Here is a 19,886-nt window from a genome sequence, read left to right on the forward strand (position 1 = left end):
AGAGAGAGAGAGAGAGAGAGAGAGAGAGAGAGAGAGAGAGAGAGAGAGAGAGAGAGCTCTGTTCAAATCGTAACTTACCAGTCATACAGATACTGTATAATATAGCATATAAATATATTACTATTTTTGATTAATGAAAACTATAGCTACTTTCACAAGGCACACTATCTGGTCTGTTACATGCCTGATGTAAACTGTTGTTTTGAACTGGTCCAGAGCCACTTTGTACCACCAAAGTGAATCTGATACTCGGACTCGGGCAGTACCTCTAAATGACCGATACTGATACAAACCTGGCAGTGTACACCAGCAAATCGATCCTGGCTTTGTGTGACTTTGGTCAAGTTACAGAGATTTGTGAACAGTTGTTGGGCTTGAATTATTCCTAATTTAGATTTACTCAAATTAAGCAGTACAGCATTTACTGGTGCTGCAGGTTTTAATTTTAGAAGTAGTTCTGAAAGCTTCACCAACACTCGTTTTACTTCATTTTAGACTGGTTTTGTGTATATTTCCATTTTAGTAGAGAACTAAATTGTTCCTGTAGCGGCAGGGCATGGGAACAACCACAGGTTCAGCTCCCAGGGAATGTGTGTAGGCCTACTGACGAAATGCACTGATTGAATGCACTGTAAATTGCTTTGGATAAAATCATCAAATGCATAAGACGAAAAGTGCATTGTTCTTCAACTGAAATGTTCTTAAACAGACCTTACATGAGTGTTTGCTCAGGGCTGTGGTGTGGACTGATAACTTGAGTAAAGCAGACCTGAATTATCTCAAGTGTTTCTCTGCAATCTGAGGATGACATCATGGAACAGTTTACATGTGTATGTAATGTGGAATTCTGGGGCCTCTGTGTTCCGCTTTAGGACTGTTGGGTAACAACTACCTACACCCTTCTTTCTTCATCTGGGAAATGTTATGCAAGTTGAACTTCAAAAGTCTTAAAGGAATAATTCAAACAAAAATTAAAATTACAAATATTCAGGAGAGTGTGGGTTATAAAGAGAATATTTATTGAATTGTTCAAAACCAGATATTTTGTCATTTACACTTAAAAACACATATAAACGCTTATAAAATATGTATATAAATATAACCACCACCACATACAACATTACTAGTTATATATTTAGTATGTGTCAGTAAGTCTATGTGTTGGACTCTAAGAGGTGTGTAGCATGCATGTCTCTGGTCATGTTGTTTTTCTCTTTGAGTTTGGCTTGTAGTAATGTGTGTTCCACCACTCCCATACGAACATCCATCTGCTCAATCTCCTGCTTCAGCTTAGTCAAACTCTGACGGATCTTCACCACTGGAGCTGCAACACAAATTCAAGAACAAGCATTTATAAAACAAAGGCAAAAGCGAGTGAAATGGTGTTGTAATCAGACGAGATTATTAAGGTGTTAGTTAGAGGTTTTAATTAGTAAAAAGTACCTCCGCTAAACTAAAACTTGAACCTAAACCTAACCAATAGGGCCATAATATAAAATGGGAGTTACACAAAACAGACATTCATACCCTTAATTAACACCTAAAACTGATAGTGTCCTAAAAGCAAATGGGAACTGAACAGTACACATCACTTCCTAACACATCATTTCATGTCACTTATGACACTTCTGTCTTATTTTTGGCTGAACAATTCTTTTAAGTTCACCAGGAAACTGCGGTGAAACGTAGAACGTAAAACACAACTTGCAAAAATGTAGCTATATTAACGTTCATTCTATAACACTATGTTAGCATATTCATAAGCACATAAACAAACAGCACTGTCTACAAACAATAAAAAAAGCTGTAGCATACATAATCAATGCAAATAATACACAAACTACTACACACATAAACTTCACCATAAATAAACTACAGCATGCATTAACGAACATAAACAAACATCATTTGAAAAACACAAACAAATATCCTACACCACAGACAGTAGGTCAGTTAAACAAATTGAGTGCGTACTACCTCCGTCAGACATGCTGCTGCCTTTCTCTTCCATTTCCTGTTTGACCTTCTCCAGCTCCTCACTGATCTGGAATACAAACATAAAATTGCAGGAGTGCTGTCTGAATGTTGCATTGAAATATTAGACACATTAATTTCTGGAATACCCAACACTGATGCCACTATGAAACCTATTAAATTACACTTAATGAAACAATATTAATATTCTGTGACTCTCATATTATTGTTGTTGAAGACTCACCTCAGCCAGAATTCTGGTTCTCTCGGTCACACCTCCACTGGCCTGCTGATACAGCTCTTTGACCTGAACCAAGAAACACAAAAATGTACTTTTCAGGTTGAGGGGTTTGCCTCTCTAAGTAATAACATATTGGGTTTTGAAATGGTTGAGATGTTCACCTTGTTGAGTTGTGTTTGTGCTTGACGGTATTCTGAAATCAGATGCTCAAGCTGAGTGTTGAGATATTTCTCACGACTGCTCACTTTCTCCAGAGTTTTAGTGATGTCCTCTCTCAGCTTAAACAGACAACCCTGAACACACCACAGACAGTTACATTTAATATATCAAATTATATTTAAAATAAATATATTTTATTATTCTTGATGGATGACCTTGGCGTCCTGCAGCGATGTGTTGATGCCATCCTGATGTTGATGCATTTGATCAAGATGAATCCTCCAATCCTGAAATACAGTAACTTGTCAGTATCTCAGCCAATCGGAGGCTCCATAACTACAATACAGGTGAGACACCATTATTAACGGAATTGTTCATGCAAAATTACAATATTTTCATCATTTACTCACCCTCATGCCATACCCACACTTGAATGACTTTCTTCTGCTGAACACAAACAAATATTTTTAGAAGAACATCTCAGCTCTGTAGGTCCATATAATGCATGTGAACAGGGTTTGAAGACTCCAGTGGTTAAGCTCATGCCTTCACAAGCGATATGATAGGTGTGGGTGAGAAACAGATCAATATTTATGCTCTTTTTCACTGTTAATATTTGTTTTATTTTTTTTTTACTATAAATTCTCCTTCCCTTAGTAGATAGCAATATGCACTTAGTATGTGAATCACCAAAAACAAAAAAAGGAGAAAACTCAAGAGAGCAGAGTGCTTAGGATAGCTGATTGAATGTGGAGATTTATTTGGAGACTTAAATATGAATCTGTTTCTCACCCACATCTATCATATCACTTCTGAATCATGGATTTAACCACTGGAGTCATATGGATTACTTTTTAAAGTATTAAACCCTGTTCACTTGAATTATATAGACCTACAGAGATGAGATATTCTTCTAAAAATCTTTGTTTATGTTCAGCAGAATAATCAAAGACATACACATCTGGGATGGCATGAGGGTGAGTAAAAGATGAGAGAATTTTCATTTTTAGGTGAACTATTCCTTTAAGCTTATGATTACTTCACTCAATGGCTCAAAGTTAAGAGTAGATATTTTGAAGGTAAATGTATATATCACTGTACTACGAAATACATATTATCTAAAAAAGACATCTTAGATACTTAGCACTTTGAGTCGAACATTTGAGGAGGGTGGCTTTAAGCTACAAACAAGTCTATTGACAAATTCAATCTGATTTGAAATATTAAAGGTCAGACCTTGTTGTCAGTGCGGATGGTGACTTTCAGTTGTGGAAGAACACGCTCCACCTCTAGATTCCACTCTGCAGCATCAACATCTGACTCTAGAACCACAGTGGGTCTCAAACCCCTGAGCTCCTAAACACACATACAGACATGTCTACCAGTTTTCTTTTATTTCACATACAGATCAGAATCCATTGAAATAAAAAAATATTATTACACATTAAATTTGCTTTTTACATCCCTCCAAACTCAGTACAAAAGAGACCGTGGAGTACTCATGTTCTGAAGTACATAAACATGCACAGAATACACATCACAGATGGAACAACTCACCACCTGTAGAGAGACATGGGGAGAGTGTTATTGTAATCTGTTACATTATGATACAGTACATTACACTAAAAGATGCACTTGCTGATATTTCAAATTTACCCAAACTCACACTTTGAGTGGTTCTGGTCTTCAGCATGTCTAAATCAAGTCCATCCTCTTCCTCATACTCCTCATCCTCCTGCTGAAGAACCACACTACAACTCATATACTATTTCTGCCATTTCTATACCAACTTAAATAACTACTTAAATGATGGTGCATTCATCATAAAAAGTGATTGTATGTCTTCAGAAGACTTGGTTTATAATGCACGAGTCATACTAACTAGTTTTATGAAATGTTTGGGTGCTTTATTAAATGTAAAAGTGAGGCTTAATTCGAGGTCAATGTGGGTTTTTCAATGGCTGATGCCGATACCGATATCTAGAGAGCAGGATGGCAGAAATGTTATACAATTTAACAAAAGCAAATCAAATGAACACAATATTGAAGTGAAACTACAGAGCCCCTTAGAGGACAAGGAGGTATTTTGTTTTCTGAAATACAGTAGTTTGTGTTACCTCACAATACATTTACTATGTTTTTTTTTAAACTAAAAATTACTACTGAATTTTAACAGTGATAAACCATTGTAATAATACAGGAAAACATAAACAATGGTAATAAAAATCATAATTTTGTGGTTACTATGGTTTTACTACAACTACCATAGTTGAACCATTGCATTTGGAGTAAAAACATAGTAACCTCAAAATTAACCATGGTTAATATATAAATCATGGTTATTTTATGAATACAGTACAGCACATTAAAATCATGGTTTCTTTTCAAAGTTACTACAATATTAATATAGTAAAACCATTGTTATTTGTTTCAGCCACAAAAACAAAAAACATGGTTACTACAATCACGGGGGAACACAAACTATTGCGAGAAATACGTTTTACTTCAGAAAAACATTCCTGCCCTGACTATTTGAAAACTTGAAAACCTTGAAAACAGGAAGTGTTGACAATCTACTGGTAGATTTTGGAACTGACAAGGGAAAGATAACACTTCTGTAAATCGGCTAACTGAACACATTATTGCATAATGGCCAAATATTGGCCAATATATCGGTGTATCACTAGTCTCAAAACATATGGGTTTTGAATGACACGAGGGTGAGTATTTACTGAACAAACTTTTATTTTCTATTCCCTTATTGGACATGTAAGTGTGACACTGTCATTCACCTTTGTGCAATTCTGTGCAATTCTGATTCACTGTCATATCGTCCTTCTGAGTGTAAATGCATGTGTATGAGTGTTTGAGTGTGTGTGACTTACCGTCATCTCTTCTTCCACTTTACTGAGTGTGAGTTCAGCATCATCTTCCTGCACACACTCATCTTCCACCTCCACAGATGGGTATAGTGGCCTGTGAGGGAGAATACTGCAGTGTCATTGAGTGTAGATTTCTAAAGGACTGCAGGCACAAACTTAACATACTGTATGTAATGTGATGGAAATATTGTAGTTTTCTCTCATGAGATGCATTTCATTGAGTGTATTTGTACCTTTTCCAGGTAAATCCTTTGCTCTTTAGTGCCTTTTCAACCAGCTGGTCCAGAACATAACAGACATGCTCACCAGATCCAGATTTTAGCTTAGATGGAGAGAAATCCACCTGCCCACCCTACATAAACAATCACACATACATACACAGAGTGATTATCATTATAAAACCAAATACATCTACACACATCTGTGATGTGTCATCATTACTGTGGTTATGTCTCACCAGTGCACGCAGTTCTGACAGGATGTTGGAGACGGTGGCGTTAGGGTCGTCGTACTCTTGCGGTGTGTCAAATGGCCGTCCACATAGAGAAATCAACCAAGCAGCAATTACACTGAACATAAAGAACTGCTCTCCGGGATTTGACAGCACATGAGGGCTTGAAACAAAATAATGCCTGAAAAAGAATACCTCTATTGTTTGAGTAAACATTGCTCCAGAATACAATGGATTCCTTTCAAGATGTTATATGAATTAATAATAAACATAAAATAATAAACATAAAAATTTTAACTCTAAAACTAACCCTATCTACCAATAAACATCTCAATTCTTGTTCTTCATTGGTCCAAATCTATCAGCTCCCTAGCATCCTGCAAGCATGGCATGTTTAGTAGAGTCTAGCATCTCATCTCATGTTATGTGTACACTTCATTATAGGTTATATATATATATATATATATATACACACACAGGGTTGGGGAGTAACAGAATACATGTAACTGGATTACGTATTTAAAATACAAAATATTAGTATTTTAAAATAAAAAATATTAGTTACTGTATTTCACAACAGTTACAATTTAAATCACTGGTAATTATAATACAGTTACATTCAAAAAGTATTTTGATAACTGAAGAGATTACATTGCATTTTATTGTCGTTTGATTCATTTAATATTTAGTCCTTTCAGATGGAAAACATTGATACATATAAATGATGCGATCCAAAGTGCATTTGAACAGCGGTGAAACACTTTCTTATGATGTGTTACATTCATACGAGCAGACAAAAAAGTAAGTTTGAAGTAAGTTTGAAGCAAATGAACTAGAAATAAACCTTGTGTCAGCTTTATGCTAAGCTAAAATGCTATTTCTAGCCATTTTACATGCACATGTTACCAGGCAAGATCATATTTTCTTATCAAGAAAATTCACATTAAATCATAATTTCTTTTTTTATAATAAGACATTTGATATTAGGGTAAAATTAGTGTAAAATCGTATTCTTGATCATTTTGCATTGTTTTCCAGAAAAAAATATTTTAAAAATCCTTAAAACAAGATCAATTTGATTGATCTTATTTTAGAAACAACACTGCATAAGATATTTAGGTTTTTCAGAGAATGTATTTTTAACATGTGTATTTTGTCTTCTTGTACTGGCAGATTATTTAAAGTCAAAACAAGTGAAAGAAATCTACCAGTGCTGAAGAAGTAATCCAAAGTATTTACAATACGTTACTGACTTTGAGTAATCTAACGGAATATTTTACAGTGTGTAGGCCTATTCTGTAATCTGTAGTGGAATACATTTCAAAAGTAGCCCTCCCACGTTCAGCCCTATACATACATACATATATATATATATATATATATATATATATATATATATATATATATATAGTTATCATAAATATTAATGTTAGAGAAATCACTTTGAGCATTAATGCAAATTCCCCAAAATACACAAATGAAGCGTTTGTGTGTTGCTCTCACCTGGACAGAGGTTTAATGTTGTGTTTTTCCAGAACCTGCTGCTCATAATCCAGAACTTTCAGTTTATCCAGCAAATCCTCCATCAACACGAACATCTGATAGACCGAACCGGGACCGCGCTCTTCCTCCTCCGCCATCCCTCTATCTTCATCAGATTTACATTCAATGAGATTTATTAAAAAATTAAAATGGGTTATACTGCGAAAGTATTAATAAATTATAAATATATATGTGTGTATGTGTGTGTGTGTGTGTGTGTTTATCGCTCGTTTTCTGCAGGCAGGACAAAAGGCTTCGTGATGTTGTGGTTACTGTCGCCGGGAATGACGTCACACCCGGTGGTTAACGTGAACTGAAACAAAATAACAGTTTTGAACGGCTCGTTGGTAAATGCTGTTTCATTGAACCACTGCATTTATTTGAGCATTGCTTTTATTCGGTTACATTGTGGTGTAATGTAGTGGTCTTCAAAATGTTTATGCCAAGGAAACCCAAAAATGATGACCCACTTGCGAGGGACCCTCTGTGTGAGAATACATGTTATTTGCTAAATTAAGTGTATATAATCACATATAATAATTACAGGTGCCGTTGTGCCCTTTTTCTGTTATAGTAATGTTTTAACCCGAAGAGAAACATTTTCAATAATAATAGAAATATGTAAGAACCTATTTTTTACAATACATATTTTTTTAAAGCAGCTTTAAAGTGAATAGTGAATTATAACCCTTATTTCTTAGCAATAATAATTTTTATTTTATATAATCTATGAAATTATATAGTTAGACTATGGCTGTCAGTAGAATAAAATAATCGCTATTAATGTCATAATTTCTTAATGAACCAGTAATAATGTCAAATTATATATATATCGATATATATATATTTTTTTTTTACAATTTTTTTTTTTTTTTTTTTTTTTTTTTTTTGCGAATCCCCTAGAACCTCTTTGCGCCCGGACCCCAGTTTGAAACCCTCTGGTGCAATATACAGAAATGTATTAATTAATTTATTCACCTTCAAGACTTACTTCACCAATCATCCAAAAGAAGATGAAAATTACATTTTTTTTAAGATTATTTAATTATCGTATTATAATTCTGACCGCATTGCATATTCATAAATGCAAATTTACTAATAAAACAAAAACAAAACAACTTTATGCTTTTATTGAGTATTGATAGTAGAGAATCTGAATAAGAATGTGATTCAGACTTGCAGAATATTACTTATTCATATTTGCGAGCTTTATAAAGTATATTTGAATGATTCTTTTTTTCGTGTAGTTATTTAGAGTTATATATTATCACCTCCCCTAGCACTTTTCAGTTTTATTCTGTTTATTATTATTATTTTCTTTGTATTGATTTATCTGTGTGTGTGTGTGTGTGTGTGTGTGTGTGTGTGTGTGTGTGTGTGTGTGTGTGTGTGTGTTTTATACATATCTTGCTGTTTTAAGTTTAATATTTGTAATTATACAATATGCATATGTATATATATATGTATATATATATATATATATATATATATATATATATATATATATATTTATATATAAAGCTGATGTTTATTGAATTTAAACAGCTCCTTGTTACAGAGCAATAATGGAATTTTTTTTTTTTTTAATGAAATACAACAGTGCTGAATGTGAAATGTTAGTGTGATGATGATGGATCAGCGGCATTGGCGAGTCGAAACTTGGGCTGGTTTTGCACTTTGATCAATGAGAATCTTAGTGTGCTGCCACCTGCTGGTTCCAGAAAAAACGTCCATGACTTTCTTGTGTCAGCCTCAAACTCCTGCCATTCCTGTCCAGATATTATCCTGCCATCTGTCTGTGTTCTTATTTGTCCACATCTCTGCTTGATACACAAGGCTAATAATTACTCCTTTGCTTTAAGATAAGATTTCTCCTTATTTAGTTGCCATATTTGGCTTTTGTCTGGTACTCAGCATATGTCTGTAAACATTAAAAAGGATAGTTCAACCAAAAATGAAAATTGTCTTATCATTTACTGACCCTCATGCCATCCCAGATGTGTATGACTTTCTTTTTCCTGTAGAAAAAATAAAGATTTTTAGATGAATATTCCTCTGTCAAATCATGATTTCAAGATCACTTACACTTCCTAGAGCTTGACACATGCACAGAGCCAGAACCCTTCTAATAGACTGTATTCACAGAAGCACCATCTTTAATTCTGAATGGCAATGAAAACGAGGCTGTGGGATAGACATACAGTCTCTTCAAAGGCACGCACAGTATGAAGCTGTATTAAGCTGAAATCATAATTCCCAAGGAAACCATATTTATAGTGAAAAAGGAGTTATACTTTAGTTTGTTCTCACCCAAAACCAATTGGATTGCTTTAGATGACATTTATTTAACCACTAGAGTATTATGGATTACTTTAATGCTCCCTTTATCTGCATTTTTGAGCTTCAAATGCCTGGCCACCATTCACTTTCATTGTATGGATCTAAAGAGCGGAGATATTCTTCTATAAATCTTAATTTGTGGTCTGCAGAAGAAAGAAAGTTATACATATCTGAGATGGCATGAGGGTGAGTAAATGATGAGAATTTTAATTCTTAAAAATTATTTAAACTTATCTTTTAAGACTGAATTCAACTACTTGTGTCCATATAAATTATCATTAATTTAAACTGTGAATAGATACTATTGTGTTCTGCAATTGTGTGCCAAAATGTATGCAATATGTTAGGTTGCCATGGAGTGCGCAGACTATGTATGTGGAAGGCAGAGCTGCTCAGCTGTTGAGATTAATTCCAAGAGATCTTTTTTTGGCTGATGGGTCAATCTCTCTTTCATTCTTTTATGTCCTCTAAGGGTTCAGAGATGCCAGCTCTTTCTGTAGATGCAGACAGCTGGATGCTGAACTCATGTGTGTCTTTAATTTAAAAATTTAAAGTTTGGAAATAAAGACACAATGCAGAGCAATTTTTGTATTGAGACATTTTCCGTTTTTTTTTTATACATTTCACATGTGGCTTATGGTTGCATAAAAGATACAAACACATTTAGTGCTTGCAAAGTTAATTCATTTGACTACCCATTACACACATACTGACACACTCACATTTTGGAGCACATGTTACAAAATTCTTCTTACTCCTTAATAACTACTTTCTTGCTTTCTGTTTAATCACTTTTCTCTTGCTTTTTCAATTCACATCTCCACAGTTTCTGTGGTGAATTTACTTTCTCAGTCCTCTTGGATACGTGTTGCTCCCTCTTCTGATACTGGCCCCTCCCTCTTGATCTCAGTAACCACCTCTGTGTACGTCACATCTGGGCTGGACTTCCTCCCTTTGGGTGGAGTGACAGCAGGTTCCGCCTCTGCGCCCTCCTGGCCCTCAGCAACAGTGCGTTCCTTCTTCAATTTGATGCGGAGTGATTCTTTATTGGGTGCTTTCTTAGCAATGTTGTCCCTCAGCCGTTCCCCACTCTGACGTATCTTCTCTCGCTGCTCAGGGGGCACGATCTTTTCACCGAAGGTGTTGATTTTGGTTCCAAGCGTTTGGCTTGTCTTACTCAGGCTCTCCTTGGTCTTGCTGAGGTTCTCCCTTGTCTTCTCACGAGTCTTGCTCATGTTCTCTTTGGAGAACGCAGCTTTGATGTTCTCGATGCCCTTTAACCCTGACTGTTTCAGACGTGCGCCTCGGGATGACTCCGCCTCCTCTACCACCATGTATTCTTCATCAGATGATAGGTCAGCAGGGATGTCATACTCATCTGGCTCCACCTCCAGGTTAGCGAGACCTGCTCCTTTGGGAGTCTTGGTGACAGCAACAGAGGGAACTTCAGTTTCACCCTGCCACGGCAGACAGAAAAGATGGGAAAACACAGACAGAGCATTACGCACATTTCAGGTTTTCATATGTTACAGGTGTCACACAAGCCTTCAAGCTCAGGTAAAGCCTCAGATGGCACACCCCAGTCTTTTCACTGACTGTCTGGTGCATACTGCACACAAAAATGGCAAGAACTGACTTAAAATGGCAGTTCCAATCTGATTAGCTTTACAAAACTTCCAGGAGTTAGGGTGCACTGCTGCCTGGGTCGTCTGCCGGAAGTTTGTTGCATCAACTCTTTTATATTCAAAGTATTAATTGTGGCACTTATCAGCAATTACAGAAAAGTTTGTTCAGAACCAGAATCTAAAAGGAGATTAAGATAATAGGGGTGTAACGATGCACTGATCCAATGACCAATGATCCAATGTCATCGACACAACGCGTAAATATTGATATAGGCACATTTATTAGATGTACCTTTATTATAATACTCTCACGTCAGCCACATCCGTACGCATTTCCATCAGGCAATGAAGCAACATTATTACATAAATTTGACTTGATGAGCATTAAGTATGCTTTTGATGTGGGACAAGGATGTGCGTGGTGTCTTTAAAGCCAAATTGTGCTCTGCTATCCGTATGGCATGTGCACACATCAACCAGGATTCTACGAAACACAAGCTCCATTGACAGGATCGGTGCGAACACGTCAACCGGGCATGCCTTCAAATGTGATTTTCATGACAAATGCAGAACTACTCACATGCGCGATTAATTCAGGCTTCCATCAGTATCGTTGCGAATGTGATCCATTTGAATTTTACTTGAGAATTTGCTATTTTAAAGTACCATGGAGAAATTCAACCATGTGAAACATCTTGGCACTAACGAGGGAAAGGGAAACACCTGCTCAGTTCCAGCATCTGTTATAAGACTTTACACATCTACACATCAATACCCTTACTAACATTTATCCCAGTTAACTGTGGAAGTTGTAACCAAGAAAACCACGGATATCGCGGATAGTTGGAAACAAAACATGGGTATGCAAGTATTTTGCATTGGACTAAACTGAATCTGAAGTATCTTATTTTGTTGTGGATGTCCCAATGTGTATACAGAGAGCTCAATAATATAATCAAATAATATTTTGGAATTTTTCGAATTGTATCGTGGCAGACTTTGAAGTATCTGCAAATATCGGATCGCAGGTCAAGAGAATCGATTCAAGATTGCATTGTGATGAAATGTTCGATTTACACCCCTATAAGATAACCCCTTAATACTTCTGGAGTTATTGGCACTCCAACTTTGGTAAAACAACACAAAGTGTTTTATTCAAAAAAAATGTTGGGCTCACTCTGCCCCCTCTACAAAATAATGGATTACCAAGCAAATATTGATCCATGGCATTTCATATTTTGGCTTTCATCATCATTTATGTTTATCTTTCATAAGCAGAAAAGAAAAAATGTCAAAAACAAAATTTTGTGCTGGTTGAATTGACATTGCCCATTAGATAAGCAGTGTTGGGTAAGTTACTTGAAAAAAGTAATCCACAATAAATTACTAATGACTTCTAATTTAAAAAAAACATTTGTAATCAGACTGCTTTACTAACTATCAAAAAGTAATCACACTACTTTTTAAAGTTACTTTCTAAAACACTTTTCACAGAAAAGGTTTTGTTTTTCAGTGCAACCAGTTTAAAATTATATCTATATTTCCTCTTTGTTTGTTGTCTCATGAGAGTCACACAATCAGCACCACTCGTTTGTCCCTTACGATGACTCGCTAGGGAGCACACGCCCTACAGCTGTCACAGAATTGCAAACAGACATACATATGAACATAATTCATGTTTAAAATGTATTCCACATTCACAATATTATTTTAGAAGTCACTTTACAAGTTCGTCAAACAATTTCTTTTTTTAAGTGGGAGGTACGCTGCAAAGTGGACCAGACATTACCGGCTACGTGTGACTATACCCTTCCCTTGACTGCAGAGATCATTAGGTCTGTAAGAAAGAATGGCTTTACGTAGATGTATACACATGTATGTAAATTGTATATATATATATATATATATATATATATATATATATATATATATATATATATATATATATATATGTGTGTGTGTATGTACATATACTATACTATCTATCTATCATATATATATATATATATATATATATATATATATATATATATATATATATATATATATAGCTATATAGATAGATAGATCAGAATACATACACACATACATACTATCATATATATATATATATATATATATATATATATATATATATATATATATATATACATATATATATATATACAGCTCACTATTCAGGAAATACACACTTAAAGACTCTTACAGCTGTGTGAGCAGCTCTATATTTGGAAAGATCAGAATACATACCCAAATACATACTATCATACTCACACACACACACACACACACACACACACACACACACACACACACATTCTCAGACTCATTTTGACTGTTTCACACTCAACTTCAGTCTCTTTCTAGAAATCTCTTGAATAGACAAAATAAAAATATCGTTGTCACATATCTGCAGGGTTGGGAGGGCTACTTTTGAAATGTATTCCACAACAGATTACAGAATATATGCTCTAAAGTGTCATTTGTAACATATTCCGTTAGATTACTCAAGGTCAGTAACGTATTCTCAAGACTTTGGATTACACTTGCTTTGACTATAAATAATCTGCCAGTACAGTGAGACAAAATACACATGTTAAAATTACATTCTCTGAAAAACCTAAATAGCTTATGCAGTGTTGTTTCTAAAACTTCTTCTGCTTCAAACTTCAAACTTCTCTGTCTGCTCGTATGAATGTAACACATCATAAGAAAGTGTTTCACCGCTGTTCAAAAATGCACTTTGGATTGCATCATTTATATGTATAAATGTTTTCCATCTGAAAGGACTAAATATTAAATGAATCAAATAACAATAAAATGCAATGTAATCTCTTCAGTAATCAAAATACATTTTGAATGTAACTGTATTCTAATTGCCAATGATTTAAATTGTAACTGTAGTGGGATACAGTAACTAATATTTAGTATTTTAAATACGTAATCCCGTTACATGTATTCCGTTACTCCCCAACCCTGCATATCTGTAAGACAAACAGGAATAGGCAGTCAATCAGCTCAAGAAATAAAAACTCTCAAGTGTGCCCCCTATTGCTAGTGCAGCAGGTGTCAGTGTGAGATTACAGAGCCAATTTACTGTTACATCAAAAACCATAAGGCCACACGAATATACCATCATTCATCACACACATGAAGTAAGTCACTTGGGGAAGGTGTATATACGAGAGGGCATATACCTGGTAGATAACAACTCTGAACTTGTTGCGTGTGAGCAGCTCATCCTGCGTAGTTTCCACCTTCTTCACACGAACATTCTGTTTTTCTACCCGTGAACGCACTTCTTTAACATGTGCACTCACACGACGGGCTTTCTGCAGCAGTTTGTCAACAGTGGTTGCTGTGGAGCCATGGTCACGAGCCAGTTTGAGAAGCTCGGTTTGGACGGTGCTGACTGAGCTCTCAAGCTGTTGCTGTCGTTCCTCCATGCGCTGCTGGCTCGCCTGGACCCCATCGATAATCGTGGACACACGTTCCAGCAGAGACAGAATTGACAGGGCCGAGACGGGCTGCCCGGACTCATCCTCCACCCCAAGCATGACATCTCCTCTCTTTTCCATCTCTGACTCTCTCTTTTGTCCTCAAAAGTACTACTACAGGGCCAGAGATTGTTGAGGGGCCAGACAGAATCATACACAGAAAAAGTACAGCGAGAAATCTACACTCCAGAGAGAGACCCCACTGGAATCTGACAAACTCCACCCCTGCGTACACACACACACACACACACACATATGCATAGATATAAATACAACTGTAAGGGGATATGAAGACATTTTTGGAAGCTGCATCACATAAGCAATGGAAAGACCCATTAATTCATACATTCCCGGACTGAATGTGTTAGGGTGGCTCGAAACATTTGTTGCTTTCTCATCTCTAAAATATCTCAAATGAAAGTGGCATTGCTTCTCAATTGATCTAGAGTAAAAATGTGTGCGTGTGTGGTGAATTTACTTTTATAAATCTACGCCCCTGTGACACTATGTCTATTCAACTGAAGCCAACAGCTGCAGGACACACAAATACACACACGCACACTCTAAACTGACACTAGAGGTGCTTTTGCATACCTGTTCTGACCTTTGATCTCACATCCTTGGATTCCCAGGATGCACTTTGACTTACTGTATGAAGTAAAATTAAGGGTCACTAAAGAACTAAAGAGTATTTGCCATAAAAATATATCCCACAAGATTAAGAAAAACCCACAAAGCGAAAAGATTTCACACAAGATAACACAGTTCCCTTAAAGCTGAATTGTGTAACTTTATTGATGTTATAATACTTTCTCTTATCGCCGCTTAATATGAAGAAACAACTTTAAGAAATGTATAGGTTAATTTTCTCTAAAGCTTTAAACACTGTGTCTCTGTGGCTATATGAAAATTGCTCTTGATTTTGTTTTGAGCAACCCATCCAGCCTAACACAACAACATTGACTTCCATTTTTGAGGGGTGTATCTGTTTGTTCCTTCAACAGCAGACAGGGCGTATATAGAAAGATGTTTGAAAACAATGTTTATTTTTTGCAGATCTGTTCGGTGGCGCTAGTGGTGCAGAAATTACACACTTCAGCTTTAAAATCACTTTAAAATGTTTGCTGACTTTAATCAGATTGGTCATGCAGCAATATATATATACATTATTATGGCAAGCTGATTTAGCTTTTAATGCTCCCAATGTTACTCATTGCAATTGCATTTTTACTAGTAATATTATAATTAGAGAGCTTGACAATAGATTGTCTACTAGTAAGAATTTCAGTTACAGAGTTCTCTATTTGCATTTTTACCAGTAAGTATAGCAAATAAATAACTCTACAATTACATTCTTTCTAGTACAAAATTCAATTACAGGGCTCTGCAATTTGATTTTTACTAGAGTAGTAAGCATGTAATTGCAGAGCTCTGTATTTCAATTAATTAAACACATCTTTAAGGCAGCAATAGCGATTGATTCTGTTTACCCTAAGTGCAACTACTGTTAGATGCACAACCTCTGTGGGACTCTAAATATGCACAATTAACATGCTGCAGTGAAGCACCTAAACTTTATGCTAGTATTAAATAGGAGAGCAAAGACTATTTGCACACCCAATTAAATACTAACATAAAGTTTAAGGGCATCACTGCAGCATGTTTATTGTGTTTATTTAGAGTCCCACAGACACCCTACACCAACCCCTAAACCTAATCCTAACCTTCCCTTCCAAAAATTACCAAAAAAATGGAATACACCATAGTCTCACCATGGTATTTTGCAGTAAAATCAATGATCCCTCTGAGCGAAAACTTCAAAACTGTGAGCAACTTGTGCAAAAATGTCTATAAATGTCAAAATATAGTTTTGGATAACTTACTCCCTTCTTTTAACTGTTTTACAACAAGTACAGCAACTAATATTAATGTGAAAGTACAATATTTTTAAACAGCCACATTTTATTAAACCCATATATATATATATATATATATATATATATATATATATATATATATATATACTGTATATGGTCCCTCCATCAGTCCCTTGACTAGCCATGCAGGTCTGTGGAAGACCTCTCTCAGAGCAGCATCTAAAACACAGATGCACCACAATAGTAAAAACAACACATACACCACCACATATTACAGTAACAATTAAGATCAAAGTATTAGTAGGCACTATACAAATAAAAGTACCTTATATCTCTGTCTGTTTCATTTCAGTGATTATAGACCTTGTTTAGGTGTATATACACTGCCCTGTTTCTGCTATTTCTGCTGGTCTGTACACATACACCAAAATAGTAACCTAACCTTTAAACGAAATGTAAAGCATCAGTCAACTAATTCATTATTACTTTATACATTATAATGATATGCTTAAGGAATTATTCAAATTGTTATAACAGTAAACAGTAAAAATATTGTCCAAGTCAAACACATTAATACTAAATATATTAATTTAGTATTGTAGCTACATTAAAACGTCTCTTGTCTGTCGTTGTCCCCTTTCCAGTGGTTGCAGAGCTTGTCCAGATTTATAGGGCCCTCTTCTTGTGTAGATTGGATTCTCATTAGCTGATCCAAGTCTCAAGCTGGTTCCGTGATTTTGTTTTGATACGATTCATCAGACTGAAACTGCGTTCACAGTCTGCACTAGATGCTTGGAATGTTCCAAAAATGTCAAACTCAGTGAACTCCTCACTTTTTAGTGTCAAGGTTAACATCTCCACAAATATCCGCAGCACTCCCATCTTTTGTTTTTCTTTAAAAGTGAACTTGAAATCCTTGTACTTTTGACAGATATGCTCTGTGACAGTCTCGTCCATTTGTTTTAGAACAGCTTGGATCTTCTGGTCAGTCTGTTACATCATCTGTACCATGATCAAAATCAAGTGTTGAATCCAGTGTTTCTAGGTTAAAAGCAGACCATTCTTTAAGCTCACCTTCAGGAAATCAAGCATCAAGATGGTCAAACAGAAAAATATATGCTGTATTTACCACACTGTCACTTATTTCCAACAGCTCGTTCACTCTGTTGCTCCTGTAAACATGCTGTCTGAGATACTGAGACCGAAGTTTTTCCATTTTAGCTCTGGCAAGGCAATGGGCATCAATAATGGTAAGATTGCTTCGCTGCAAGGAGACACAGAGCTGAGCTAGTTCTTCCAAAACACCTCCAAGCAAAGTGAGACCAACTCTTTAATATGGATTGGTCAGTTTTTTGTGACACTATTTTGCATTCGGGTCATCGTTGTCAGTTTCTTCCGTACTGTACTCTGTTAATACATTGTAAATGTGCAAAAACGCATTTACAGCTTGGAAACACGAGAGCCAATGTACCTCATTCAAAGGTCTGAAAGACAGTGAATCCACCTCTAAAACATTTGCTAAATCTTCGAATTAGCTTTTCTTCACAGAAGATCAACTAAATAGTGAATATTCTGTTCTAAGTAGTGTTTCCACTTCCTTCATCAAAGACACACCTGTCCAAGCATCATCAATTCCCAAATCCTCTCTATGAGCAACACAATGTTGCTCCGTAAGGTGCGGTATCTGTCGTCTCAGTATTGCAGTGACTCCATTATGTTTACCTAACATGACAGAGGTGCTGTCGTAGGTTAGCATTACAATTGTCTGTAAATCAAGTCGGTGATCCGTGTAGAACTTTATTATTGCATCCGCAATATGCTGAGCGCTGAATCCGTCCTGCTGAATGATCCTGGCAAATCCACAGTTTTGTAAGTGACGTAATTTTGCTTCCTAAACTTAATGTAATGAACCAACATTTCATGCACTGTAATGTCTGTGCTTTCATCGACTATCGTGAACATGGGCATTTCTCACACTTTCCATAGTCTCAGCTTGTACAACTGCATTAATTGACTCCACAAATTCAAATGCATAGTTTTTACTTCTCCAGCTGTCGGGAAGGCTAACATACTTAGATTATGAATTTCTTAAACGGACAGCATTGAAGTGTTCATTTTGATGGCAAGAAGCACGTTAACTGTAATGTTGCTGCTGGCACTGGCAATGACAAAGACGATGATGTAGGAACCCAGGTGCAGTTTATTTACAAAGTGATATAAAAAAAATGTTTTAATCCATACGCGAACAAAACATAAACATGAACGACTTGCAATAACCTTGACATAAACTTGACTTGACTTAGACTAGCATAACACGTTACCAAACACATACATATAATACCTAACAAGGGACAAAGGAAAACACGAGGGCTTAAATACTAGACATGGTGGACATAAACCAATGAAAAAAAAATTTCCAGATGGAAAACTCTCCTTCCAGATGGGAAGCTCGCCTACCCTATCTAGTAAGTTTTTGTGCAGCTTAGAAGGAACATTGGTTACTATATTAACACCATTGTTAATTGCATTAAAACTATGACTTCTGCCAAAATGCATGGTTACTACCATATTACTATATTAAAACCATAGTTAATTTTACACAGATCAAACCTTACTGTCAACACCCCGACCATCACCGTGACCAAATCACTGCTATGCAATCAACCTTTATATGAATTTTTATTTTTTATTATTAGTATATAAGGAAATGTTAAAAGAATTATTGGAATTCTTAAAATGTAATTACAGAACTCTCTAATTGGAATTCTCACTAATACAAACTCAATTGTAGAGCTCTGTAACTGGAATTCTTACTAGTAAAATTGCAGTTGTACAACTCTCTAAATGGAATTCTCACTAGTAAAATTGCTCTTGTACAGGTCTCTAATTGGAATTCTTACTAGTAAATATTTAATTGTGATGAGAAACACTTGGAATTCTTACTAGTAAAAATGCAGTTGTACAACTCTCTAATTGGAATTCTTACTAATACAAAATTTAATTGTGATGAATAACACTTGGAATTCTTACTAGTAAAATTGCAGTTGTACAGCTCTCTAACTGGAATTCTCACTAGTAAAATTGCAGTTGTACAACTCTCTAAATGGAATTCTCACTAGTAAAATTGCAGTTGTACAGCTCTCTAACTGGAATTCTCACTAGTAAAATTGCAGTCGTACAGCTCTCTAACTGGAATTCTCACTAGTAAAATTGCAGTCGTACAACTCTCTAACTGGAATTCTCACTAGTAAAATTGCAGTCGTACAACTCTCTAACTGGAATTCTCACTAGTAAAATT

General features: G+C 35.6%; 2 protein-coding genes across 2 annotated transcripts; both read right to left on the minus strand.

The window, feature by feature from the left end:
* Window positions 1-1,004: 1,004 nt before the first annotated feature.
* On the minus strand, window positions 1,005-7,535 carry ift57 (intraflagellar transport 57 homolog (Chlamydomonas)). Its single transcript, XM_052128846.1, has 11 exons — window positions 7,211-7,535; window positions 5,714-5,888; window positions 5,490-5,608; window positions 5,260-5,350; window positions 4,038-4,112; window positions 3,611-3,730; window positions 2,590-2,661; window positions 2,377-2,508; window positions 2,219-2,281; window positions 1,978-2,044; window positions 1,005-1,324 (listed from the first exon to the last, which is right to left on the minus strand). Exons 1-11 carry the CDS (start codon window positions 7,345-7,347, stop codon window positions 1,155-1,157), a joined length of 1,221 nt encoding a protein of 406 aa, XP_051984806.1. The 5' UTR covers window positions 7,348-7,535; the 3' UTR covers window positions 1,005-1,154.
* A 2,632-nt stretch (window positions 7,536-10,167) lies between these two features.
* cavin4a (caveolae associated protein 4a) lies at window positions 10,168-14,916 on the minus strand. The gene is made up of 2 exons (XM_052128851.1): window positions 14,412-14,916; window positions 10,168-11,046 (listed from the first exon to the last, which is right to left on the minus strand). Exons 1-2 carry the CDS (start codon window positions 14,790-14,792, stop codon window positions 10,438-10,440), a joined length of 990 nt encoding a protein of 329 aa, XP_051984811.1. The 5' UTR covers window positions 14,793-14,916; the 3' UTR covers window positions 10,168-10,437.
* Between the last annotated feature and the right edge of the window lie 4,970 nt (window positions 14,917-19,886).

Source organism: Xyrauchen texanus, chromosome 6 (assembly GCF_025860055.1).
Source record: "Xyrauchen texanus isolate HMW12.3.18 chromosome 6, RBS_HiC_50CHRs, whole genome shotgun sequence".
Classification (NCBI taxonomy): Eukaryota; Metazoa; Chordata; class Actinopteri; order Cypriniformes; family Catostomidae; genus Xyrauchen; species Xyrauchen texanus.

Excerpts from the sequence above, each read along its gene's own strand:
- ift57 (XM_052128846.1), bottom strand. The coding sequence starts at position 7,347 with ATGGCGGAGGAGGAAGAGCGCGGTCCCGGTTCGGTCTATCAGATGTTC. Across the intron at positions 5,609-5,713 it reads TGTCAGAACTGCGTGCACTG|GGTGGGCAGGTGGATTTCTC; the intron begins GTGAGACATAAC and ends TTGTTTATGTAG. Across the intron at positions 2,282-2,376 it reads CACAAACACAACTCAACAAG|GTCAAAGAGCTGTATCAGCA; the intron begins GTGAACATCTCA and ends TTCTTGGTTCAG.
- cavin4a (XM_052128851.1), bottom strand. The coding sequence starts at position 14,792 with ATGGAAAAGAGAGGAGATGTCATGCTTGGGGTGGAGGATGAGTCCGGG. Across the intron at positions 11,047-14,411 it reads TCAGAGTTGTTATCTACCAG|GGTGAAACTGAAGTTCCCTC; the intron begins GTATATGCCCTC and ends CTGCCGTGGCAG.